Source organism: Zonotrichia albicollis, chromosome 6, assembly GCF_047830755.1.
Source record: "Zonotrichia albicollis isolate bZonAlb1 chromosome 6, bZonAlb1.hap1, whole genome shotgun sequence".
NCBI lineage: Eukaryota > Metazoa > Chordata > Aves > Passeriformes > Passerellidae > Zonotrichia > Zonotrichia albicollis.
The window spans coordinates 31,744,494-31,771,807 of NC_133824.1; the positions used below are offsets into that span (position 1 = coordinate 31,744,494).

The 27,314-nt window shown below is 37.4% G+C and overlaps 1 protein-coding gene across 6 annotated transcripts in view; it reads right to left on the bottom strand.

Moving 5' to 3' along the window:
* The window catches only part of PHF21A (PHD finger protein 21A), a 139,899-nt gene that overhangs the window by 76,645 nt on the left and 35,940 nt on the right, over positions 1 to 27,314 (bottom strand). For 4 of the 6 annotated variants that reach the window (XM_074543044.1, XM_074543043.1, XM_074543047.1 and 1 more), the window contains 2 exons: positions 24,056 to 24,088; positions 21,845 to 21,931 (listed from right to left, as the gene is read on the bottom strand). In XM_074543044.1, the coding sequence (XP_074399145.1) occupies positions 21,845 to 21,931; positions 24,056 to 24,088 (120 nt within the window). The remainder of the gene's footprint in view (positions 1 to 21,844; positions 21,932 to 24,055; positions 24,089 to 27,314) is intronic. The other 2 variants (XM_074543046.1, XM_074543048.1) reach the window with 1 other exon arrangement.

The window sequence follows — 27,314 nt, forward strand, 5'->3', positions numbered from 1 at the left end:
AAAAAAAAAAAAACAAAAAAAAAAACACCCCAGTCAATAGAGCACAGGATAATTCTGTTCCAGAACCACACCTGTTCACAATCTGATGTCATTGTAAACACCAACTTACTACATTGATTTTGAGATATGAGACAGGACTGAACGGGCACTCAACATTCAACCTGTTCCTTCCCTCCATGACAGGGCAGCAACAGAAATACCTTGGCTACTTTAAGGCAGAGCCCTACCTGCAGAGCTGCCACCCACTCATTCTTTGTGTGTCCTTCCAACACAAAGCAAATAACTAAAATCCATTGCCTTCTAAGAGCTTCTCCCAGAGCAAAGGAAAGCCATCATTGAAGAGAAATAGACAAACCAAAACCAAAGAACCAATGGAGGACATGAAAATTTCATTTTTTTTCCTGAAGAAGCTCAAAACTTTTTAAGTAAGATTAAGTAAATATGTCAGAGTGAAGATCACTAGCAGTAGATCAGACCATATTTTCTTCCCTTCCACACTTCATTTTATAGCAAAATGAAGCATGAAAGTATGTTTCAGATTCACATGTGAAACTAGTGAACATTAAGACCTTGTCCTAAATAGGTGTTTATATTTGTAGGCTCGTCTACACAGATGGTTCTCCACCTACACACATCTAGACTGTGTCCAGATACTATGGCATTGTACCAAACCAATGAGATTGTAACAGAATTTGCCCTTCCTTGTGTATGACCAACCAAAGTAGCTTATAATAGTATTTTGTCCCTATTGCATATGAGACAATTTAATAGGATCATACAAACATTAACAAATTGAACTAGAAAGTCTTTGTTAAGTTAGTCTACAGAAATAAATTCTACAAAGTAGAAATTTTACATTCTACAACTCTACAAGTGGAACAATTTTTGTGCTTTCATTTCATACACTAGAGAATAAAATCTTCATTTTATGTGACTTTCAGCATAATTACTTCTAAATGAATTAGTTAAAGTGAGTAAGAAAACAGCAGAACAAGACAAACTAAGCCTATACCATAATACATTGCTTCTCCCCATTTGCAGCCTTCTTCATATGGCTGTGAATGAGCTCTCTCCTCTCCATGTGTGGATCTGTCCAGGCATCTAAGTTTCAGGAGAATACATCTACAAACACTGCCACACAATTCCCCAGGTTTGATATAGTATTAAATACACACAATAAGAAGTGCCAAAATATTAATTTCAAAAGAAAACTACCCACTTTCAAAATCAGCAGTTTTTTGTTCCAGGTCGAATATGAATATTTATATCTAAAAGCAATGATGCCAGAAGCAAGCATTCCAAACAGCATTACTGATGTGAACATTCCACTTCAGCATCCTGAAGGACATTCCTCTAATAATTTTCCCAGCCCTCAGAACTATAAATTGCAGATTAGGTGGCTACGTGTGAGGAAAACAATGAAAAATTAATCTCTCTTAGAACCATAAAATGTGCATTTAGTGATTTATATCAGGCCCTTTAATAATTGAATTTGCAGTAAATCAAGGGAACTGGGCAAGTTTGGGTTTGTTGCTAAAGGCTTTAAACATGTTTCCATCTTTGCCATACATTAACAAACCTTTCTCTCTGGGCACTGGGGTTCAGGCCAGCATAAACTTACCACTATGGCACTGACTGAAACCCATTTCAAACCTGAGATCAACTGCTCAAGGATAGATTGATTCTGACAACTTTTAACGCATTATACTTGAAGACAAGAAGCTGAGAAACATCACATCCTACCCAAATCTCCACCATAAAAAAGTTACATCAAGACACTTTTTCTATCTAGATTACGCCTCATTTAAATTCAGCAGAAAGTAAAACTTGTTTGCTAGTTTTTGGTCAGCCTTCTTTGAACTATCACCCTGTTGGAAGAAGCTTTAACAAAGTTGCAGTTCCCCCAGTTTAATACTAATGCACATTTGTTTGCAAAGTATGTGCTGTTAAAATGTTGCATCTTATAATGTTTAAATTTACAATTAGCCTAGAATTGTTTTTAACTGCTTTTGTTGGGAGACGAGCAGGGGTCCTGCAGAAGCTCTCTCTTTCTTCCCTTCCTTAAATTCACTATTTAAGTAATGCACTTGCACAAACATTACTGTGTAGTGAAACAGCTCTTATCACCTTCCATTTTCCCTTGAAAGACCAGAATACATCTGAAAGTTTTTGCACATATGATTTTCCACATACATTTTTTAAAAATACAATCTTTAAAAAGATATGATTTTAGAAATTAGAAGACATAGCATTTATACATAGCTATATGTGTAGCTATATCGACAGCAATGTGCTTCCATGTCCATGCTCATGTGTGTAGCATCAGATCACTTATATTCAATAGTAATGTACCTCTTTGCATACACTAGGTAGTTTGTAAACAGAAATTAATATATCTTCAGCTACTTAGTCATTTGATGAAATACTCTGAGCCATGTTTAATTGATCAGGGATCTGGCACAGAGAAGCAAAAGGCTTTTGTAAGTACATCCAGTGAATGACAGGAAAGTAGGAATTAGAATTCAGAGCAGTTCCTAACTTCCAGACTATGATTTTTTTTTTTACCTACTCACTGAACAGAACGTGCTGCAAATGTGTTCTGCAAAGAGAGAATATGGTGAAATAGTAAGATGAAAATACAGATGGCAGACAGCTTTTTCTCCTCCTCTTTTTTGTTTTAAACTTCATAATACGAATGACCAAAACTGTATTCCTCCTGTCCTTTCATGAGTACCCTCTCAGTTCCTTCCTCCTTCCAAGCAACTGAAAATCATCCTCTGAGCAGCTGGGATGCTTTAGGGTGAACAACACAGATCAGCATATCATAAGTGTAATTAAATTTTAAACCAGCCTTTTAGGGAGCACTAGTTAAACAGAAAGCCCTTTGTATTTTTATCACTTCAACAGAACTAGAAATCAAACTTTCAAATCTGATTATCCCTGGTCTGAAGGTTTTCCACATTACAGAGCATCCATGTGCCTTTCTGCACAGCCACAGTGTGCCAACGTGCCCTTTTTCACAGTATGAGGAGGCACCTCCTGCCTCTTTTTAGTAAAACTCTTTTGACTCCTTCTCAGTCAACTGTGCAAAATGTGGAAGCATTCGCAGATGGGATGAAGACGCATGTAAGTTACAGGAAAACACTACAGATCTTATGTTATTTATTGTGCATCCTTAAATACAGACTGACATCTGCCAGCTCACAGTAAAGCAAAACTCACATTTGAATCCACATTTCCAGTGAGCAACCTAGTCAAGAATTAAATTATGTCACATAACATGTATATGTATAGAAAGTAATGGGACTCAGAATAAATGTTTTCATGCAAAGGCCAACCCTGTTAGAGCAAGACAGTCCCCATAGCCAATGTCACACACAGGAACCAAACAACCAGCTGCCACAGCTGGCCCTGCATGAATGTGCAGGTAGTGCCACTATCAACACAGCAGAGACCAAAAGGAAAGCTTTGGTGGAAATCTAAAACAAGGCTACAACTCACCCTTCAAGCTGGGCAGAAGAAGGGCTTTAATTTCCACATCACCACATCCCTGAAGGTGAGCAAAGCACTTTGCATATCAATGCTGCAGTTTGCTAGTATGACTGGCATGCAGATTCAAGCTGGTGTGAGCAGGATACTCTTGCTATATCCCAGTTACTGTCTTCTTCAGGTAACAAAGTACTTATATTTGCTGATTGGGTTTCAAGCCCTAGCACAGCTTTCTTTTGTGTTTTATATAGTAAGTGGTATGTCCTTCCCAGGTTTATCCTATCCTTCCAGATACATGATGGAAAGAAACTACAAAAAGCCATTAAAATGTATCACAATACAATGACAATGTTATTCAAAAGTGGTCGATTAAAAAGATAAGTAAAAAAAAATACTGTCCAATATTTAATGGAGAATCTGCTGCAGCAGCTGAGTTTCAAAGCACGACAAATTCAGTGAAAGTTTGGTGTGTGGATTTTTATAGGAGTTTGTATAGAAATAGGACTCTGAAAACTTCTGAGAACTGGGTTAATTCTGCAAAAAAAGTAAACACCAAAAGAATGATTTTATTTCTTTCATTAAATTTCATTAAACACAAGCAGCATTGCTACTGTTTTTACTGATTTCCCAGAGTTTGCACCTTGTCGTCTTCTAGGATGGCATGCATCTGTATTTTAAGAGCACAAGTCAGTCTTTTAACAGTTACTTGTATAAGATTATTAGTTATTAGAGAGTTTTCAAATGCTTGAAATCCTGAAGAACATTTCTAGGTTATTAAGTTTTCATCTATTATTGTTTGTTCCTAAAGTAACAGCTTAAAAACTGACTAGTTACTACATACAATGGTAAGCTGTGCCTTTCTATAGTTACCTATCTTACCAGAAATCCCCAATTTCTGCAAGCTTTACTAGCATTCAGCATGACAGATTATGAAGCCACATGCTACCCCATCATCTTTCACTGTGTTTCTTGGAGGCTCTCTCCCTCTGTATAGCCTGCACAAGATTTTGTGTTCTGCAGTCAATTCACACACCTCACTGAACAGCAAGAGCACATATCTAGGCCCACAGCAGGGGGGTTAATTAACTGTATAAGGGACAGAGCTGCCTCTAGAGTTATCTTTTACATGTATACAGAGAATAAACTGAGCTGACACTCAGGGGGAAATGCAGGAAGCTTTGCACTCCTCACGTTCTCATAAAACTACACTAATTTTAAAAAATGAATACAAGTTTAGCAGCAGCTCTAGATTACACTTGAGTAAGAAAGATCTCATCTGAAACACTGACAAAGGAAGACTCAGTTTGAGACTCTTTTCAGGCTGGAATAAGACCTTGCAGATGGACAAATGAAAACATTTATCTCTTTGTCATAGTGCCTGTTTAGATCTACTGCATTTAATAAAAGTTGGATGCACAGGAGAGAGGCATTGGTTGATTACTTTCACATTAAGTTAGCAGACAATACAGTAACAAAAAGCATTTGCATACAGCACCCCTCTTTTTGGTATTAGTGCCAGCAGAGCTGCAGCAATGTCAATGCCCTGGAAAAGTTTTAGAAAAAAAACATGAGCGTTTTCAAAACATCTTCCTAAAACACTGCAATGGAGGGGGCTTTCCATCCCAGGAAAATAAATTGTCAAATATACAAGTGAATATATTAAGACTGATGGCACATGCACTGAGATCAGACAGGGATACTAAGTAATACAAATGGGAAAACAACTTATACTTCCATTCAAATAATGCAAGCCCAGTCAATCAATCCTTTTGGGAGAGTGGCATCACTCTGTATTCATGAAGTACATATGTGCTCTGAGCAGGAGGTTGTGCTGGATGACCTCTATAGCTCCCCTTGTACCTACAGATTTCAACTTAGCCCATCAAAACACCAATTTTGGTATCAGCCCAGAATGAACATTAGAAAAATAAAACTTGTATTATATGCTCTTGAGTATAGCCCAAGCCTGAACTTCTCCATCTTTTTCACTTTCCTGTCTCATAATAATCTTATTTCTTACCACTGAGGCATAACTCACTTCCAAAAAGCATCCTACAGGAGCTTGTGTCTCCAGAGTCAAGCTATGTGCTCTATTAACAGTGCACTTTGAGGAGGGTGAAATAGAACAAAGATAAAACCCAGTCAAAGCATGTAACAAAGCCTACCCCCACACAGTGAGCATCTCTGAGATTATCTGTGTTATCTAGACTTTTTGACAATGGGAAGAGAATTTTCTTCACGTTTCTCTTCTCATTGTAGTTGTTGTGGTAGCTTGGCAGCGTAGGAAGGAGTTTTTGGACTGGTTTTAATCACCGTTATGTTAGTCTTTGTCATTTACAATTCTTGCCTTGTGGACCCAGCTGCTGGTTTGCTCAGGAACATCCTGACTGCATCAGCACATAGCATGTTAGAAGTTTCACAGACATCTTTCCTTCTTACCCCATATCCTACTGCCATTTAAAGCAATTATGATGTGGAATTTGCAGGGTGCAGAGGAGCAGAAAACTCAGAAGCTGTCCTGCTTGGAAAAAGCAGAAAGACCTCTTCTAAGTGCCTGCCCCAAAAGGTAAATTTCAATTAAATCAAAATGCCCATATTCTCATGCTTTAGCATTCTTTGAGTTTCTTGAGCACTTTTTTTAATGATCAAGGGATAAATGTCCTAAGAATAACTGCAACATATTAACCTAAAATGATGCTCTACAACATTGGACTGAAGTTACCATCTAGAATTCTTGATTCTGAATGTGATTTTGGTAAGTCATAATTCTAACTTTCTCTTAGACCCCGGTGCACTTTGAAACATAAGTGCAAAAAAGCTGTCTTCTTCAGTAGCTCGATCATTACTTAAATTTAAAGTCTAAAAAAACACCAAAGCCATCTCCCCTGTGGTGGTTTGACCTTGGCAGGACACCAGGTGCCCACCAAAGCTGCTCTGTCAACCCCCTTGTCAACTGGACAGGGGAGAGAGAAAATATAAAGAAAGTGTCATGGGTCAAGAAAAGAACAGGGAGAGATCACTGACCAGTTACCGTCACGGGTAAAATTGACTCAACCTAAAGAAATTAAATTTAATTTACTACCAATGAAATCAGAGAAAGATAATTAAAAGCAAAATCAAAACTCAAAAACACTGTCTCCTCCCCCCCCACCCCCTCCTGGACTTAATTTTATTCCTTATTCTCTATCTCCTTCTGCCTTGAGGAGCAGGGAGATGGGAATGGGGGGTTATGGTCAGTCTATCACATGTAGTCTTTGCCGCTGTTTCCTCCTCAGGAGGAAGACTCCTTCCCTTGCTCCAGTGTGGGGTCCCCTTCCATAGGGGACAGTTTCACAAACTTCTCCTTTCCATGGGCTACAGTGCATCACAAACTGCTCAGAGTAGGACCCTTTCTTGGGGTGCAATCCTTCAGGACTGCACTGCTCCAGCATAGCTTCCCTGTGGGGTCACAAGTCCTGACAGCAAATCCACTCCAGCATGGGATCCCTTCCCCTCAGGTGCACAGGTCATGCCTGTCTTCAGGGCTTCTCTAGGCTCCAGCAAGGGCTTCTCACAAGGTCACAGTCTTCTTTCAGGCCTCCACTTGCTCTGATGTGGGCTTCTCCACAGGTGAATCTCTGCTCCACTGGACACTTCCATGGGCTGCAGAAGCACAGCCTGACTCACCATGCTCTGCACCAAGTACTTCAAGGGAATGCTTGCTCCTGCACCTGGGGCATCTTCTGCTCCTCCTTCACACTGACTTTGGTGCCTGTCCAGCTTATTTCTCTCACACATTCTCACTCCTCCTTGCTCTGACTGCAATCCTCCTCTGCACAATGACTTTTTTCTTTCTTAAATGTGTTAACCCAGAAGCACTAGTGCCATCACTGATGGATTCAGCCTCAGCCACTGGCAGGTTCATCTTGGAGCTGGTTGGAATACTTTCATTAGACATAGGGGAAGCTTCCAGCAGATGCTCAGTGAAACCACCCCTGTACCTTCCCTGCTACCAAAACCTTGCCATGCAAAACCAATACAACCCAGATGTCCCAAACAAATAGGTTTACTGTTATTTAAGCTGAATCAATGTTGAAGAACTTAGAAGGAAAAAAACACCCTTGTTTCTATTCCAATTCACACATAAAAAACAACCCAACAAATTTTAACCAAGCTCCAAGTACAGGACAAATTCTCAGTATAGCTATGGCTGTGTAAGACTACTGAAAACAAAGGAACTAATAAGAAAGCTCACATCCTTCTAGGCAGAATTTACCAGCTTCCTCCTTTTCTATAAGTAGGCAGCAGGAGTGAGGATAGCCACAGTGGACCACCATTTAGGTCTGATTTCCTGTTTCCCATAAATTGTTTTATTCAAAGCCAGGGATTAAGCAATAAACAAGGACTTTGACTGCATAAGGTTTCAGATACCTCATTACTTCCTGCTTGGACCTACTACGCATGATCTATATAAACCCTCAGGATTTGCAACATAAGATCTCAAGCAGAATTTAAAAGTTCTTTCTCCAAATAATTCAGTTTGAAATTTACTTAACAAAAATCATAATGCTGGAAAAAAATCAGGTTGCTCTCTGCTGTCAGCTTCCAAAAAGTCTTCTCAGCTCTTCTTCATATATACAACTCAAGGAATTCAGTTCTTCAAAGAACACTCAAGAATTACTTTAGATTTCTTTTTGTGCTTCATCTTCATACTTACAGTGTTAGGTAATACTGAAAATACCAACTGTGTACTGAAAGTACCAATTGTGACAAACAAAATGCAAAGCTTCAACAGAAATTTTCCATGTGCATTTGTAACAACCTTTATCCCCTATACTTCAATTCCAGTCATTGAAGTGCACTGCTATTGTTGTGCCTGCTTCATGCACAGGGCTACTATGTGGCTCAGCTATAGCAGTGGGAGAAGCAAGAGAGACACAGCCTACCTTCCTTTCTGCCATTTAGGATCTGTGAGTACCTCTACTGGATCTGCATCCCTGGAAAAGGAAGACTACCAAGCTACAGATTGGGTTCAAAGCTGTGGTTACACAGCTGTTTGGTCCAAGATAAATACAGGTGTCAAATGAAAACTGTTTCACCCTTTGTTTCAGTCCTTCCTTTCTGCCACTTCCCTTATGCCAAAAGCTGTGTTCATTCAGCTGCACACAAGCCAAGCGAGCAAAATGGATCATGCTCAAAAAATGGCACATCTCAGAGATCATCTTCAGCCAGACAGCTTTTTGACTCAGTCACTGCACAGCAACAGGGGCACTAGTTCCTGCACAAGAGAGGGGCAGAAATCAGCAGCTAGACCAGGCAGGAGGACAGGTCACAGCTTTCATGGAGCTGTCCAATTTGAAACATAATCAAAGTGGCCATATAATCACAACCTACAAAATTATAAGGTATGGGATACTAACCCATACCTTATAATACTTTGTCTCTGAAATACAGTGAATTTCATGCCTTGGAAGCACAGCACTAGAACCACTGGTTCCACAGGAAGACAACATAAAGAAGTGCAATCTGACTTCCCTAATTTCTGCACAGTGCTTCAGTAATTCCACACAATGACAAAGCGTTATCATCAGCCCAACCACAGGATGTTCTTAAATAGATATTTCTCAGCAACCTGCTTACAGTCTTTCAAGAGCCATTAGCAAAACAAAGACAATAGCAATTTTTAAAAAAGCAGGCTTGGGGGGTATTTTCTGTGTATATCAAGTATTTATTTAAAAAAGCAGGTACTTTCCTAGTCTGAGTTACCCAAGGCCTGTTACAAAAATAAAAAGCGCAAAAGCTTTGTAAAGATACATTTATGTTCCGTAATGGTAACTGACAGAGAATAACTCTTTCTATACCTTATATGTCATATATCAATTACATGATTTATGGAAATGCACTCAGCCCTACAAAACAGAACATTTCAGAACAGTCAGCGTTTTTTAGGGCAGGCAAGGTAACAGAATGCACTGTGGGAAAAAAGATACATTTAAGGATACTTTCTTATTACTTTGTTTTCTATAGAACTTAATTGGACTTTTTAGCAGAGCAGTTTAAATATAAACATTAAATTACCTGAAGCCTTATAGTAAGTGATTTTTATTTCTTATGATACTACCTTTGCTAGCCATCATCTTCACATCTTTCTTAGCACACTGAAAGCAGAGGCCTTTGGGGCCCTTTCCCAGTTGTAAAACCACCACAGCATACATGGTGCAACCTGGATATGCACAAGCTGCATCATCCTTTCAGGTGATGCATCCCTCCCTCTCTCTGAAGTCTCTTCTCTTTGCTGACTCCCAGAAATAGCAAGTGGACTGCAAAAAGGGCATCATCTCCAGTGAGCAGGAATAGTCCAAGCAGAAAGAGGTAAACACATGGCTCCATTGGGCAGCTTCCCTTAAAAGCAGGTTTGAAAACTGAAATGGACACTGGGAAACAGAGCAAATAGAAAATAGACAGGCAAACAGAATGGCAACTGTTCTGAAGAGCTGAGAGTGCATTTGGGCGTAACTGCTCTTACAATCCCAACCCAAGCACCAGAGGCAAAACTTCCTCTTTTGGCATCAATCAGCGCCTTATGTCATGACTTCTTCAATAATGGAGAGGAAGCTACAGCCAGAGATACAAACATTGCCCACCAAACACCTGTCTGTAAGGCAGACAAAGAGGAGGAGAACAGGCCAAGCTCCTCCAAACCCTTCCTATATACCCCAATACCCAAAGCCATTGATAAGAAAAAAGACCCAGTGGTGACACCAAGCTTAGGGCAACCTTTGTCCTCAGACCTGGCTGCTAACAGGGCCTCTGCAGTCCTACCTTCCTCACTTTCGGTACAGACGCTCCTGCCCCTGTTCTGGTCCAAGGTAATTGGTTCATCCTTCAGCCTGACATAGCAGTAATGCTACCAAGTCTTAGTGTAGAGTTTACCAAGTGAGCCCAGGATTATTGCAGCACCCAGCATTTCTGCATGGCCTTAGGATGTGAGGCTAATGTATTAGACATTGTTAGCAGAAAATGTAACTTCATAGAAATTTATACAATTAATTTTCAAAATATTAGGTGGAGAGGGAGGGGGCAAGGAATCTGTTTTCTGAGATTTACTGGCTATCTCAATCTGCTCAAGAGAGCACTGAGACTCTATCCCATGGGTTGTGGGTATAATTGTAATGAAAATGCCCAAACAAACAAGAAAATACTACTGCCATATGCCTCAAAGTTGCGTAGATTTTTAATCAACAAGCAATTTCTCCTCTCATACAGAAGTGTAGGAGACATTGTGTAACCAAGAAGTCAAACCTTGCCTTTTCAAGGAAGGGACTTAAACTAAAAAGATCTTAAGACTATTTAATATGTGTTCATACATGTAACTAAACACAGAAAAACCTCTAGGACCATAAGCGCCAAGATGAACTTTCTGTCTCAGCATTTTCTAGTCCTAATCAGCACTTTGCAAGAGCTGATCATTAATATTTTAAAGGCAAATAAAGGATGTAATGAAATTTTGGAAACATCTGACCCACTAAAATATTTTTGAAAGCTAAGGCTCAAAATGACTGTATGTGTGTAAGTTAAGTGGGTCAGGGAAGCTAACTATCTGCTAAATGAAATAATATACATGGTGTTTAAAACACTTTTCTGAATAGGGAAATTTAAAAGCTAGCAAAACATGCATTCAAGATAATTGAGTGAAGTATAAAGATGATGGAGATTCTATCACTGCAAAGCTTCAAATGATCAGCAATTTTCATTCAAGCAAGTTCTGAATAACTTGGAACCCACAAAGATTATTCTCAGAAGTACATCAAGTTTAGTTCCACATAACTAAAACCAAATGATGTAAACCCATTATAAAATGATGGAATAAAGAGTTTACATCACTTAATACAGTAAAAGGAGATAAGCAGGATAAAAACAGAGGAAAGGCAAAACCTGTTTATTTACCCTTTACTTTCTAAAAAGTCCTATCTAGATTACTTCATATGCACTGTGCAGTAGGGTCAGTGCTTTGAAAGCACACCTGACTATTGTAGGGGATGTACAAGCTTATTAAATAATAACCCTTGTTCTAAAGGAATTTAGTGTAAAAGTGGCATCTTCATTCAAAACTAAAAAGCAGAACAAAAGAAACACAGAATTTCAAATTAGAAACTTTGTTCTTGAGCATGAGGACCAGAACTAACTCTTGCTACTCAAAAACATTAAGGCCAGCATATCATAAATAGACTTAAATTTACCACTGCCACACTGCAGTCCAAGGTGATTTTACCTTTAAACAGGCACACTATATTAATGTCCCATATAGTGCCATACCACTGTTGCAGGGCCATCCTATGTAATACTTTGATTATTGCCTGCAATCTTAAAAGAAAAAGGAAGGTTTAGAGATACAGAACCTGACACATGTTTATACTACCATAATGCATCTTCCTACAGTGAATGATAAATGCAGTGCATTTGGGATTTACTACAAAGACACAACAAAACCATCAGCTATGTTTTTACCTGGTTTATCCAGGAAAATGTATTGTAGAGCATCAGTAAGGTACACCCAGGCAGTAGAGCTGTTTCCAAAAATGTTTGGCTATTTATTTCTTCTCTTCTGAGTACTCTGGTTTTATGACTAATATTACTCCTAGCTACTGTGGGGACCACCAAAAAAAATCGTGTTTGCAGATCCATCCACCTGGCAAGCTAGTTTGCCCCACAGACCATTTTGTTTGTCTGGTATTGGTGAGACTGCTTGACTTCTTACAGCACTCACAGACATTTGCACTCTAACTGTCAGTTCTTGAAGTTTTCTCTCTATAGCTCTCCATGTAAGTGGGATTTAAAGACCTTCAGACCTTCAGATAGCTAGTCTAAGAAGAAGAATAGATGAAAAGCTGAAGATTAAGAATGGTATTATATCAGTGCTTACTGAACTCTAGCCATAAGATTCATTAGATTTTAAAATTTGAATTGACACTCACTGAGGGCCTGACCCAATGCTCCTGTTAGCAGGAGATGTACATAGCGCTAAATAAATACTGTAGAAAATATTCAAGAATGCAAATTGATCTGCTAATCCATAACCCCTAGATTTCATAACTAAAAGCCCTCTCCCAAAGATCTTTCCATTAAGAGATCAAAACTGAATTTGTAGTATCTACATTTCTAGTTTAACTAAATTGCATTTTGTTCAAAAACTAAGACCTTTGCAGAAATTTCATTTTTGATTCTTGAAATTGTCAGAAACAAAGCTATGCAACTACTTGAATGCATTTAAAAGTAATTTGAGAGAAATTACTAAGTCTCTTGTCAGTTCAAAGTCCAAATTTATTTTGTGATAGTCATATCTAAGTGAATATTTAAAGGACATCAATATACAAAGTTATTAATAAACTAAGTTTCAAACAGAGAACAGTATCTTTAGGCCACAAAATTTAAATTGCCCAGCAGACAAATGTTAAGAGCTTAATGTACTGGGATGCTGCTTTCCCCAAATTATTTACTTGGAGAATGGGATACGTCTGTTTCTTGAGATATATGACAAAATTTAGAATGAGTTGGAGAACCCAAGAACCTAATTTTGTCCAAGTTGATTGCTGAAGCATTTATTACTAGCCCAAAGGTGTGTGTGGAGCTTTTGATGCTAGAAAGCTGCTGACAATTGTGCACTTCCACAGCACTCTGGGCTGGCCACAACTCTAAAGAACCAACCGCTGCTCTGAAAAACTGCCATACTAGACTGAAAATGAAGCAATTTACAAAGAGAGTGAATGGATATGGAGCAAGACTCCACAGGCTTAAATACTGCCAAGTATTCAAATTTTCAGAAGTCTAAAATAAAAGGGTAGCCACTTGCTGTTCTGCAGAACATCAGGCAGCTCTAAAGCATATATCTCAAAAATTCACATCACGTATTATAGTTCCAATGTAATTTTTTTGTTTTCAAAGGAAAAATAAGATAAACACGTTCTGCCTTCTACAAACAGTACAAACAGTCACTGAGGTTTTTTTCATTGAATAAGGAAAAAACCAGCTCATTTCTCCTTGCTACACAGGGCAGTCTGGGTTCAACTCTTTAACACACCAATGGCCATTTACTATTGACACATTGCCAACATTTTACTGAGGAAACCTTGAGAAAGAAAAGGCAGGGGAAAAAAAAAGTAATTATAACTTCTTAATTGTTTCTAACTTTCCTCACCTAACTTTGGAGTAAGTTCACAGGACAAAGAAGATATGCTCATTGGAACTTGAGGGCTTTCTCCCTGGTAGTTTTTAAAAGTCTACTGTAAGAAGTCACTTAAATTAAAGAGAGACAGAATAGAACAAGAATTCTTTTTCATAGAACAAATCAGATAAACTCTGTAGGGGAAAAAAGTAATGAACTGAAGCCTAATCTTCCCAGTAGTTTTTTATGGCCAGTAGAGAGAGAGTTGCCTTCACAAAGCCAACACAGAACAGTAAAAATTAAGTTCCCTTGTCTGATTTGCCTCCTGGTGGTGTCTCCACCACTCTAGTGATCCCCACATTTGGACTTCATTTCTTCAAAATTTCCATTGAATTCTGCAGTCACCATAACCTAATTAACCTGGTACATTACTATTAGTGAGTAAAGTTGAAGAAGACCCCTTGCACTTCACTACCAGTTTTGACAAACTTAGGACAAAGAAGGAGCTAAAAAGAAGTTCAAGGAATAATGGACCTAATGAAAACAAAAACAAAACCACACCACAAAAACTTACATTTCATCTGGCCACCACTTATCATCCCTGACACTATGTCAGATGTCTCTGCTAACTTGCAATCTAACAGCAGGGGGAAAGTTGCTCCCAAGAAACTATACACTTTCTGGAGTTTCTGAAGGTCAGAACAGGTATTTGAAAAGTTAACTCGGAAGTGAATGGAATACTGAAAGAAAGTTACTCTGTATAATAACTAGAAATAGGTGAATTCACATTGACTTGGCCCATATTTGAAGAAAATAAAACACTCTTAATTCCACAAACAGAAAATGAAACCTGAACCAGATTATCACTTCAGTGAACATCAAGATTTTCTAAGGATGAAGACTGCATTCTCTGCCTCCAACAGTGTCAATATAGAAAAGAAAACACAGAGACTTCATGAAGCTATGTGAAGAGCATTCTTACCTTTTAATACTTTAGGGATGTTCACCCTTTAAGCCCTTCAAGACTATCACAGTCTCCACAACAAAATGAGGATAAAAGTCCATAGTGAGAGTAATAAAGACAGTCAACATTTAGTTAGAAAAGTGAAATCCAAAAAAATTTTTTTATAAAGGGTACATTCATTTGGCCCACTCACGCTTCCCTAATATGTCATCTCTCTAAATCACTTCCAGAAAAGTGCATTTCCTCTTTACTTGTCCACTACAAAGGATCCGTAGTCCACCTGTAAAAGCCAGTACAATTAACAGAAAATAATTCAAAACTAGCATTCTAGAAGCAATGCAATATTATCACATCCATCTCAGTCCTTTTTGAACCTACGCAGCAAGAGTTGAACTGAGTGGTTCCTCAATACCTTATGAGGGTGTAACACATGACCCATATGAGGGAAAACACCACCTAACACTGTTTACCTGAGCCAGTCTGGCTCTTGCTGTAGCACCAACCAATAAGATCATATTTGGTAATAAAAGTATTTTAGCCATGGCTATACTACAGTCAGTAACTCATAGCACAAAATACCCCACATTTCAGGAAGCAGCTTCTTTTCAAATCAGTACAGAGAGAAGAGAACAAACATCAGAGACAAGCTTTTGCCTGTATTCTAAACATAGGACACACTGTCTTTCTCTCTTCTCCTTTCCATAATTCAACACACATCAGAAAAGCTGGGGACCAAACAATTCCGATAGCAACTAAAGACCCATACATAAGGCTCTGAAAAGCATATCTCTGGATTTGATTCCTTTTCTAACTGGCAATAAATCAAAATATTGTTTCTGTGGCTGTGAGGTTGTTCCACCGAGGCAGGCAGAACATAGCAGAATGAACTACTTTAATCTGTTCTAACTTATAAAAATTCATTAGTAGATTTAATCCCTTTTCCCAGCATCCAACTAAGAGGCATTTAAGGGTGCTATACAAAACAGCCTAAATCCCAGTCATCATCATCTAATGCTTCGCTTGTCTTCCCTTCAAGTATAAAAGGGAAAAGGGAATAGTAGGCCTTGAAGTAACTACTGATGTGTGAGGTTATCCGGCAAGTCAAAACATGCAGGAACATCTAATAACCAACTCTCTCCATCAGTAGGGGATTTTCAAGGAAATACTGTAGTTTAATTGCCCATTTTCTATCTACAATGTTGATTTTCAAGCAGAGCAGGCTATTTTGGAGTTATGCCCTGGCTTATATGAAAATGAAAGATGTATCCAACTAGGTTCAATTAAAAAAGTTCTCCAGCTGCCTCCAAATCTGGTTTAAATACAGCATGAACTCAAAAATTAAAAGTTGAGCCAGAAAGTCAGTGCTGAGGGAAGAGTAGCAGGGGGCATGTGTGGAGAGTTTTTCTTTTTTTAAATGACATCACGGAACGGTCACTTACATTTCCTAAATTGAGTTATTCCGATGTTAATTGTATATTAGATATGCAAACATTAAGTTCACAAACCAAGGGTGAGAAGTCTAGGTGGAGTTGCATTAGGAGAAGAATGGGAAATCAAAGTTTACATGCCAGTATGGGTTTAATCATCATTTAAGCTTTATAAAAGGTCTGAGACAGCTTAGCAATATTTCAGTCATATACAAATGATTACAACATCAGTTTTGCAAGAGAATTTGGGGCAAAAGAGGCAGCAGGGAGAGATGCATCCACTCTGCCTATCTACAATCATCTGTGCAACAGCCAAAATTTGCTTCAGCCAGTATATCTTGAGAATATGGAAGATGATAACTTAATGAGAAGTCATTATATTCGCATTTTCACACAATATTGGGATGCAAATTAAATAAATATCAAAGATTAAAATAGTAAGCTTATGCAGATTTTTTGAATATTCACTTCTAAACAGGTGCTGTTCACACCTATCAGTGGGTTCAAAAGGATCTGACAATACACTGAGGCAGTTAACTTACTTCTCCTTATGTCCAGATAGACCAGTATTTTTCTGACAGGAAAAAATCACTGACTCCTTCAAACAGTCTAAGAAGGATTATACAAACAGGTTTTTTTTTTCATGTATTTTACAACTGCTTTATAAACAGTTGGCATAAATGCATTCTTGTAGTTACATGCAAATTAGCATATCTTTATCATTCATGCCATTTACTTAAAAAAGATCAGTGTTTAGTACAGTTATATGTACAGTTCCAGATAAACAACTGGAACTGAAATTAGGCATCACCTGCCTCAAGCTATTAGTAATTAAATGCTCATACGGCATATTTGCAGACTTGATCCATTACTGACTGCCATTTAAATATGCCCTCGCTCAATCGTGGAGAAAGGAAGAAACAGAAACTCCAGAAAAAACTGGCAGAAGTAGTGACTTTTTAAATTCATTTCCAGGTTTTTAGTCCTAAGTTGTGATGGTGTTCATCTGCTATATCTACAACACACAGGCTTACCTTGCCCATCTTCTAATGCACAAGCATGAAGTGCTCTTTCCTACCTGTTTACTGTACCCAGTGTCCCTCCGCTCTCCAGCTTTCTTGAGCTTACTTTTCTCTCACCAAACACTGCTGCTTCTCTTTACAGAACATGATGGAACATGTTTTGGGAACAATTTTCTGATAATGTGCTCAAAAAGCCTCCATAAAAATTCTCCTTTACTATGATTGACAACTGTTCAAGAAGAACAGTCTCATAGGATGAATTTATGCACACTACCAATCTTTTCATTACTAAGTTATGGTACCTGTAATAAATATAGCAACAGTAATGCTTAAAAGCTATTCCTGACAGTTTTTGGAAACTTAAATAACAAGCTTCCTTTGTCAATCTAAACCACATGTTTACATTTATTCAACTATACAAAACCATGGTTAAATTACTCTGTCATTTTTTATATCTATCCCAAATACCCTTTCTCATTACTTGCTATTTCATGGCAAGGTTAAAAAGAGTCTCACCCTGAACATACAGGACTTAAAATAACCTCATCCATCTCCATTTGCTTTAAGCTTTAAATACAGGGAAAATTCCCTAGATTTGCCTATACATAATATTAAACTTGCTTTTATGGTATGCATTTTTTCTAATTATATTCCACAGTTTCAACTGCTCTTCACAATAAAGTATGTTAAAGTTTTTCCCCTGTGAAAAAATAAAACCACAAGTGTCTCCATATACCACATATATGCTGATAACTATTTTTGATTACTTTTCCTTGCATATATACAGAAATCAAAATAACAAAGGGATTCACTTTATTATTTCAGCGTCAAGAGGAAATACATTGGAATACAAGTCTAGTTTCCACAGCACTTTTCTTAGAGAGTCAATGAATTTCACTGCAACTACAGGAAGAGACATTTGCATTTTATTTTCAAATATAAGCGAAAGAGACATGACTTCTTTTGTACATGCTTACCATCATCACCCTTTTATCATAGAGTCAAAAGATTCTTTTTGTAAGCTTTGTTTCACATTTATGGCAGAATATTGCTCTAACTTTTCCAGGAGATTATGATAAGGACACATTTAGAAATTCCTCTATATCTGACACAATATTGCTAAAAAAGCCTACAACTTTTTACTGCCCACATGACCTCTTCCTTGTCTTCAAAATTAAGTACTACTATTATGATACATACTCAATCATGATATATCTGTAAGTGCATATTCTTTATTTTTAAATTAACTATGGAGGAAATGAGGCAGAAGAAAAGGTACTACTTCAAGATTACATCCCTTCCTCCTTTATGCTAGCCCTGCTCTACCTCAGCCTTTCACCAGCGTCACTGGTAACAATTTCCACCCCATCTTCCCAAAAAAAAAAAAAAAAAAAAAAACAGAAGTAGACACTAAAAACTTCCTCACAGAAAATTTTCAAAAATACATTCTTTAAGTTTTTGTATTTTAAGAAGTGTATTTAACCCAGACAAAAGCTGAGTAGTGTGCAGTAATTGTGGGTAAAATTCTACAAATCGGAATGCCAAGAGAACATACTATTGTAGAATAAAAAGTAAAGGAAAATGGTTGACTTTGACCATGAATTTCTTCCAAAGATGTGCAAACATAGAAAAAAATGGTGCTCCAAAACAACAGAATTAATTCACATTTACAACCCAGCCTGAGATTTGGCAATGACAACTGCTCTGAAAAAACTAACTCTTGACTTCTGTTTGCTGAAGAGGGGGGTCAGAGAAAGAAAGAGGAAACCATTTACAAAACCAATGCATTCAGAGTTTCCAGACTGCAGCTCTCACATTTATAGCTGAGGAGCAAATCTATTAAACTGAATCTCACTTATTGCCCACAGATTAGAAAAGTAAGCACAGTTTACAACTCTGTGAAAATAATAGAAAGAGACTAGCAGAGGGAAATCTACTAGTCTGAAGGATTGAAGCTCACAGCCCTTTAAATGCAAGCTATCTTCAAGTAAGTTTTTTCTCTTTTTGCAGTTTTCCTTTCAGGTGTTAACACACTCAGCATACATTGCTCCATCGTCTCTCAGGTATAACAAATCAAAGCCTTTATTTTCACCTCTGACATTTTCAAAAAACATATGAATACATGACATACCTTATGCTGTACAGTTCAACCCTGCATCAGCTTGGAATTTTTTTCAGCTTTAAGCCTACACACTGCACAGCCTACTTGCTTTCTTTTCGTAATTTGCCGGATCTCCTCAATTTCACAAACTTCTGAACAGAACTGTCATTATTAATTCTCAGCAAGACACCTAAGCCACTGTGAATAACTGCAGCGACTGGCAGCAAGTGTCGGCACTATTCCCACAATGCTTCACAGACAGAGGGAAGTCCTAAAGCAACTGAAAGCTTTTAGCTAAACCTACCGCTGAATTGGTTCTTGCACAAGTCTTCATCCAACTTCATTAAATAAGAGAGCAAAGAAAAAGCGTGCATTAGGGTGGCATAACATTCCACAAGCCAAAAATATTTCATTATTCTGCCTCTCTAACACCAGTATCTCAGCTCCATGTCTCCAGGTAGGGACACCACACAGGCTGGAACTTTAGTTTCTCAAACTTCATTAAAAGCTTATTGAACAGTGACCATTATGCATCCTATAACTGTCCACAGTGGAGTTGGGCCCTCAGAGTTTATTGACTATCATTTATTGAGTATGTACATTTATACAGTTTATTGAGTATCATTGACTACTTGTCTCTAAACAAGAGTACAGATTACACATGTTGCACCCCTTCTTAACACAAGCACTGCACAATGGAAACCATTATATTTACTGTGCAAAACTGCATATTTCTCCATGCTGTGTGAAAATTAAATTGCTGATTAATATTCTACCCATAAAACAATTAATAATAATGATTTTTCCTGAAAAGAAGTGAAACTGAAAACAGAAGAAAGGCTTTGTTGTAGTCTCTAAGGTGCTGCATTGCTAAGCCACAGATTTCTATACAACAAATTCCTGCAAATAATGAGGGAGTGAGCACTTCTCTGCACAGGGAAGTTGTGATTCTTTTCCCAGAATTTATATTTACCATGACCATTGCATTTATGCAGGCATACTACTTTAACAACATTATCATCTGGAACACCGGCAGCTCTGCAGTTCAGTAGTAGAAATAACAAAATATTTAAATTTCAACAATCATGGAGAAGTTCACTGTTGTTCTGATAATCAAACCCACAAAAATACAAAGAAGGAAACTACTGTGACTTCATACAGACTGTATTCGCGGTGTGGTAGAAGAAAACTCAAACTTATTTTTCAACGTCTTTTGGAAACTTAATCCATGTTCACCCCATGAACAAGTATACTTTAGCACTTTGAGTTAAATATAAAAAATATAGCTCCATTTCTAGGGATGGGTAATTTAAAACACATGTTAGTATAGACCATTCTGCAGCTTAACTTGACAGAGTTATAAATACAAGTTTAAAAGTTATGGTAGGATGCTTTCTTACATTCCACTCAGTGTCTCGCTGCCTGTCCGTGCTCATCACGTGAGTGGGGAGTCAGTACAGCTTGCTTCATAGCATCAAGACAAGCTCATTTTGAAATTACCATGGGCATCCAGAGCTTACCAGAGAATCCTGAAACAGCTTGCTGTGAGACATAGCCCCATGCAGAGGCTCATGCTGGTTTTAGAGAATAAATCATCTTCAAGAGAGACATGCTATCACATCAGCAAAACCTCAGTTTTTGTTGAACTACTATTCTCATTAAAAAATCATTGTCCTTATATTCCTTACATGTTTCGTCCTAGATTCACTGTTCCTCTATTAAAACATCCTATATTTTTTCAGTAAACAAAATTTCTAGATAAAAGTAAATCACTGCCTGGCTATTTTTGTAGGCATAGTAATACTCAAAACAGAACACATGCAGCTAGTAGCAGACAAATGAAGGTATCTAGTTGTGACACTCATGCACTTTACCAATGCTCTAACATTTTTCCCTCTTCAAAGGTCTATTTATCTAATTTGGTTCCATTATTGACATATTAAGCAACATAATTAAGGGACTGCTTAAGTCAGTTTACTTGGAATGGGATGATGTGATGTATGAGGGGTTTGTGCATGTGTTGCTCTTTCATGTTTTAAAAAAAAAGTGAGAACAAATTCTGTAGATATCTCAATATTAAGTCTTTTTCTTCTTGTTATTCACAAGGCCCATGTTCAAGTTCAACAATCTTTCTATTAAGCATTCAGTTGTAATTATTACTCATACTTTAGAGCTGTCAAACAGAATTCTACCAAATGGCAAGCATAAGACAATTGTGGTGTAATTTATCATGGTAAAAGCATCCAACTAATTTTCAAATTGTCTATTAAGTACCCATAACTGACATACATTTAGCTGGTCTTGACATTAAGAAAAATTCCAGCATACTCACCCATATACACAGTGCAGACTTACTAAGTCAAAATCTAAAGACTTGCCTAAACCAGAATGGTCGAGTTTAGAAGAAGTTTCAAGATAATAATAAAGAAAGTGACAAAATTAATGCATTTTTCCATCTCCCTTAATATAAAATGTTAGTTTCAACACAAGAAAAATTGCTATAACTTCCACTGATTAAACTAGTTTCTTGTTTGACAGACTCACAATAACTCATTCTATCCTTTGTTGAGAAATCAAAAATCTAAAATGTCTGGTTGCCCACGCTTATTTTTGCACTTTAAGATTTAGCAGCTCTCTTGGAATCTGGGAAAAGAGACATCTTTAGAACACAGTGTTAAAAATACATCTCTATTTCCCTACCTGTTTCTCACTCAGAGCTGTGATTTTGGCTTGAAGTTCATGAAGTTGTTTCTTCAAATCAGCGTTCTGATTAGAAAGAAAAAATATCTGTGAGAAAGATATTCCGTTTGTTAACAAAGAGAAGTAGTAGGAAGGCGGGTTTTTTTGTTTGTTTGTTTTGTTCTTGCATAGTGTACTACAAATACAGCACCTCTGGATGTACAGCCAATAAAATTCAAACGGCTCAACAAAGCCTGATTTAAATCGCTGAGTGCAACAATAATCAGAGGACCTTTCTAGCACTCACTCACCAGTTTGGAGAGATGATTTCATTAAAACATCCATTAGTGCTTATCACATTATAAAGCACATTTATACATTTCATCAAGTTTACAAATTAAGCAATAAATGTTTGTTAATATGTATACAACAGTATCATACTGTATACAACAGTATGCTATGATATGTTATTTAAAACATTCTCACCTATGCAACTTATGCAAAGACATTTACACTCAACTATGTAGGATATAAACCTATGTACTAAATCTGAATTGACACATGTATTAATTGAAGGCAAACATATTTAAGTCCTTATTTCCATGCATGCTTATGCCTTAGACTGTGCTAAAGAGAATTACATTTGTCTGAACACATCACTCATATTAGCATTTTGTTTACACTAGCACTTTTCGAAGTTTCAGATTTTAAAGCCATAAGCAACAGTAGAAAGATGCAGACAGAAAACAATTTTTACCAGGACTTTTTCTTTTCTACTGAAATAAAAAATTAAAGAAACGTCTGTCCTTAGCTGAAAACCTGTGAAGCTCTGCAGAAATGTGATAGGGAATCAGGTTTTCCTTAATTTTTGTACATTCTCACTTTTTTTGTTCTCAGTTGTGTTGTAAAGTTTTCATACTAGATTATGCAGGTTTAGTCTGCTAAGCAGAAATATTAAAACACAAGACTAACATCATCACAGGAACTTCATGCATAATCCCCTATCTTTATATTCCTCTAATTTTGAAATGTATTTTGATTTTAGCTCACAGACAGTCTCTGATTCCAGCAAAACGACATATTGACCAGTCATCCTCCCTAGTTCTAGATTCTACTTAATAATCTGGGATAAAAATGCATTAAAAACATTGGAAATAGGGACCAGATTTACTTTTCCTGACCCTAGGAACTCTACATGGCTTCTTGCAGCATGACCTCACTTTCAGCAAGTATGAACTGAAAGCAAGTATGAACTGAGCTCTGCAGACAAATTGTTAGAAGACCGGACCAGTGAATTTGAGCAGATCTTACCCAAACCCCATCAGAGTAACAACATTCAAAAAACCAGATTTTCCAATACACCCTGCTTAACCCTCCCTGTCAGAGGTTTAACTACCTGAGTGCTATTAAAAGCTGTCTTCTCACTTCACTGAGCTTGGAAAAAAATGTACATTCAGAAAATTACAGGACATACAGAAAATGTACATACAGAAAATTTACTATTGTATGGGGCTGGGAGGTCTTAACAGCAAGCCTCAAGTGAGCGGCCTTTTTCCCTCTACTCAACATTTCAGACTGGTTTGAGAGCTCCAGAGCACTCCTCATCCAGCATCCAGGAGTGTTTAACTGCTATACAAGAAAACCCAGGGACTTTATGCAGTCTTTGAGAAAGGGATGACTTCTGCTGTCTATGCAGGGAGTCCAGTTATCCACCTTCAGAAGCTCTGAAACTTCCCAAGACCTAGTGTCTGTTCTATGGACACTACAGGGCTGGTAAGACACCCAAGACAGGCAATCTGAACACAACCTTAAGCTATATTGTTTGGACAAAATTTCTTGGACAGAATATCCTCTCTCTTCTTGTACTGTGAACCTTCTGATACTCAAAAATGAAAAAGGTTATTGCAAATAATGGCAGCTTTTATAAGAGAGCAGCTTCCAATAGAATCAGAAATTTACTGCTCATCTGAACTGCACCATAGCCCAGAAAAGTCACTTGATTTAAACTATTAAGAATGTGTATAAGGTAAAAAGCTCCATAATAGCAAGAATGTTTGTTTTGCTTTAAACAATCCAACAGTTGTTGTTCAAAAACTTATAAATAAATTTTCTTCTAAACACTGTGTTAGCAAGGAAGAAGGTAATCTAGAAATATCTAAAATCATCAAGTTTCATGCACTGTTATTTCCTGAATTTTAATGGAAATAATCCAATATAAAAATAAGTAGTTACCTGTGGATCTTGCTTCATTTGGGCAACCAATTTCTAGAAAGAAAAAAAATGTGACAATACAATGAAGATTTTCATTACGAATATTTTGAACAATTTAAAATTCAGTAGTTTTTAAGAACCTTCGTAAAAGCAAAATATTTTGTTTACAGCATTTCAATAGCAAAGCCTGGAGTCCAGTATTATAACATTTCCAAACCCATTCTTATTAATACAGTAAAAGTACTGTATTAAGCCATCACTTTTGCTCCTCCTAAACAGCTCTTAAACAAGTGATGCTTTTTAAAGACAATTTAAGCCAGCTGGGTAAGATAATCTAATAGCTGTGTCTCCTCTAGAACTGCTGGCCTCTTTGCTTGCAGTCACAAGAAACACAAACCACAGACAACTGCTGCAGGCACAAAAGCTGTTTGTATATTCAAGGGCAGAATGTTTCAAGTACTAAAGCTCTTCCTGTGTGTTAACTTGGCTGGTACCAGATGGAAGACCCATGTTCAGAAGTATCTTTGCCACTTTTCTCCCTCAGAGGAGATTGAGATCATTGTAGAAGAGATGCTCTCCACATCCAAAGGAAAACAGACAGATTGTTACCATTCACTGTTCTTCCTCTCTCTCTTCCTTCAGGCAGCTGCAGGAGAATGCTGCCCATTGCTAAGCAAGGAAAAAGTTACCAAAGAAAACCAGAGCCCAGAATGAAGACACAATGTAAACCAGAAACACCCAATATCTTTTTTAGTAAATTTGTAGACATTTATTTCTCTAATGTTTTCAAAGACTATGTCTTAAGTTTAGTATCTACTAACACACATTTCTTTCACTGATCTGCTTTAATTACTTTTTGAACCAGGAAACCATTCTAGATTCTGTGACTATAAGTTAAATTACAGGACTCTTATGTAAAAGGATGACCTCCTTTTTCTTTTGAATCTGTTTCCTTACAATGCAAGCATGAAGGACTAATACGATTACAGAAAACCAGAGCTGACTTGAGTCAAGAGGAATTGGCACCTGGACTTGATGATCCTTACAGATCCCTTCCAACTTAAGACACTGTATGATTCTATAGCTGCTTCTCTATGGAGCTCCTTCTTACATTTTTTCCACACCACATATTCCCCCATCAGTCTTCACCTCTTCAAATTGAAGAACTCCTCATGCACAAATCATTCCATTGCTTTGTTCACTGTTGGCACTCTTCCATAATTCTCTAGTTTGTCTCTATCATCTGGAGACAAAGGTTAAAATTATGTGCAACACTCAGGTACTCTGTACTGCAAAATCTCCTTCCATGGTGCCAACAGCCAGTTCAGAGCCTGCTATTGCAGATGTAAAACTGGGCCTTCTTTTCCAAAGTGCATCACTTGGCATTTATCTACACTGAATATTATTGTTTCGTCATACTGCCATCAGCATCACAGGAACAGACTTAGCTTATTTTTCCTCGGCGCTTCCTGCCACATTGGAGCTCGACAAGCAACAAATCTGTTAGTTTTTATATAAAGTGCTCCTGCAGATGCAGTCATAAGACAATATAGTCAGTACTGTAAACTCTTCATAAAATATTGCTAAATTTTTGGATCACACAGTACTACGTCAGGCAATCCTAAGGAAAAAAAATATTCCTCTTAAACATAAGCTAAATTTAAGTTATTTTAAAAGCTACTAATCTTTCTGCCATGAAATAAGAAAAGGAGAAGGATGCTTAAGGTTCCTTCTACACATCAGCTTGAGGAATCATCCATGAAACTCAACCTTTCTGTAAGAATACCTAAATATAAGTCCTTTAACACCTCTTGTGATCAAAACTAGGAAGAGTAGACTGCTTCAAATTTATCTTAATTAAGTCAACACAGCAGCAGAATGAATTACTTAGACTTAGATGCATCTCTTCTCAGGACAAGCAATATAGCTTTGACATGGAAGACAGAATATTCAAGTTGTACACAAATATAGATATGATCTGGTCAGGTGTCATTCATAGTGGATTCTCTGATCATAGAAAGCAGACAAAAAAGTAGCTTTTTCTGAACAATTAAACACCTTTTTGGGGTTCTTACGGGTAGTTTTATATGTACTTTGCCAAAGCAGCATTATGAAAGCTTCACACAGAGTTTTGCAAGTGAAACATAAGAGGCAAAACCAAAGGAGCTATTCTACAAACAAAACCACGTCATACTGAGCATCACTTGCACAGCCACGTGTGCAGTCACAGACAACATGCTGCATCAGGAAGTTAGGAGAGTTTGGCTACAGAGCTGAGCTGAATTCCTTATGCTCATCACAGACACCTGTCCACCACTTCCAACAGGACAGCAAACCATGACTGTGTGAGTGTTGGCAAGCTTTGTTATAAAGTCCTCAGAAAAAGAAATACTAGAGAACAAAAAGATGACAAGAGACAATTCTTCATAAATCCTGAGTGAAAAGTAGGAGCATATTATATCTCTTTAGGTTACAAAATTCAGAGCTATATGAGAAAGTTCAAGCATTTTGCTTGAAGATTTTTTTTTTGTGACAAAACCAGTTTAATGATTATCAGTGTGCATGCTGACAAGCAATAACCATGCAAGCATAGTTCACAAAACCTTTACTGAAGCACCCAACATTTTGTTGCAAGTGTCATTTTCCACTGTAAACATACATATTTTTCTTAGCCTTAATTATAGAAATATACACCATCTTGAATTAAAAAAGACAACCTTCAGATATCATGGTTTCTCTAGTTTCACAAACTAAAACTAAATCTAATTAAAGCTAATTTTTGTGCAAATCTCACTTTTAATGGCAATTGGGAAAAGTTAAAGCAAAGAAAGATAAAAACCCCCCAACTTTAAACTACTAATTAAAGTCTCTTTGGACATTTCTCAGTCTTCAACTCTTTTCATCAGTGTCACTATGAACAGATACTAATTATTCAAAATTCACAGTCTTAAAATTTTTGGTTTACTTGGGCATAAAGGGGAATGAGGATGCACACAAGGAGTAATATTATAAAAACATGAGCATAATTAACATTTTGATTGCTTTACAGTAGTTATTGCTTGAAAAAATTACTTACTGGCCTTAAACATTCCTATGTCTGCGGCAATATGTCATGGATAAGTTTTGAACTTCCTTACCTCCACAACAAAATGTCACTGAAGTTTCAACTATAAAGGCCTTGGAGTTACTGAGGAGAGCAAAATACTCATCCATAGTTCTGGAAATCCACCCTTAGCTTTCTCAGGGTTTGCTCCCTGACTGCAAGTTATATTTTGTTAAA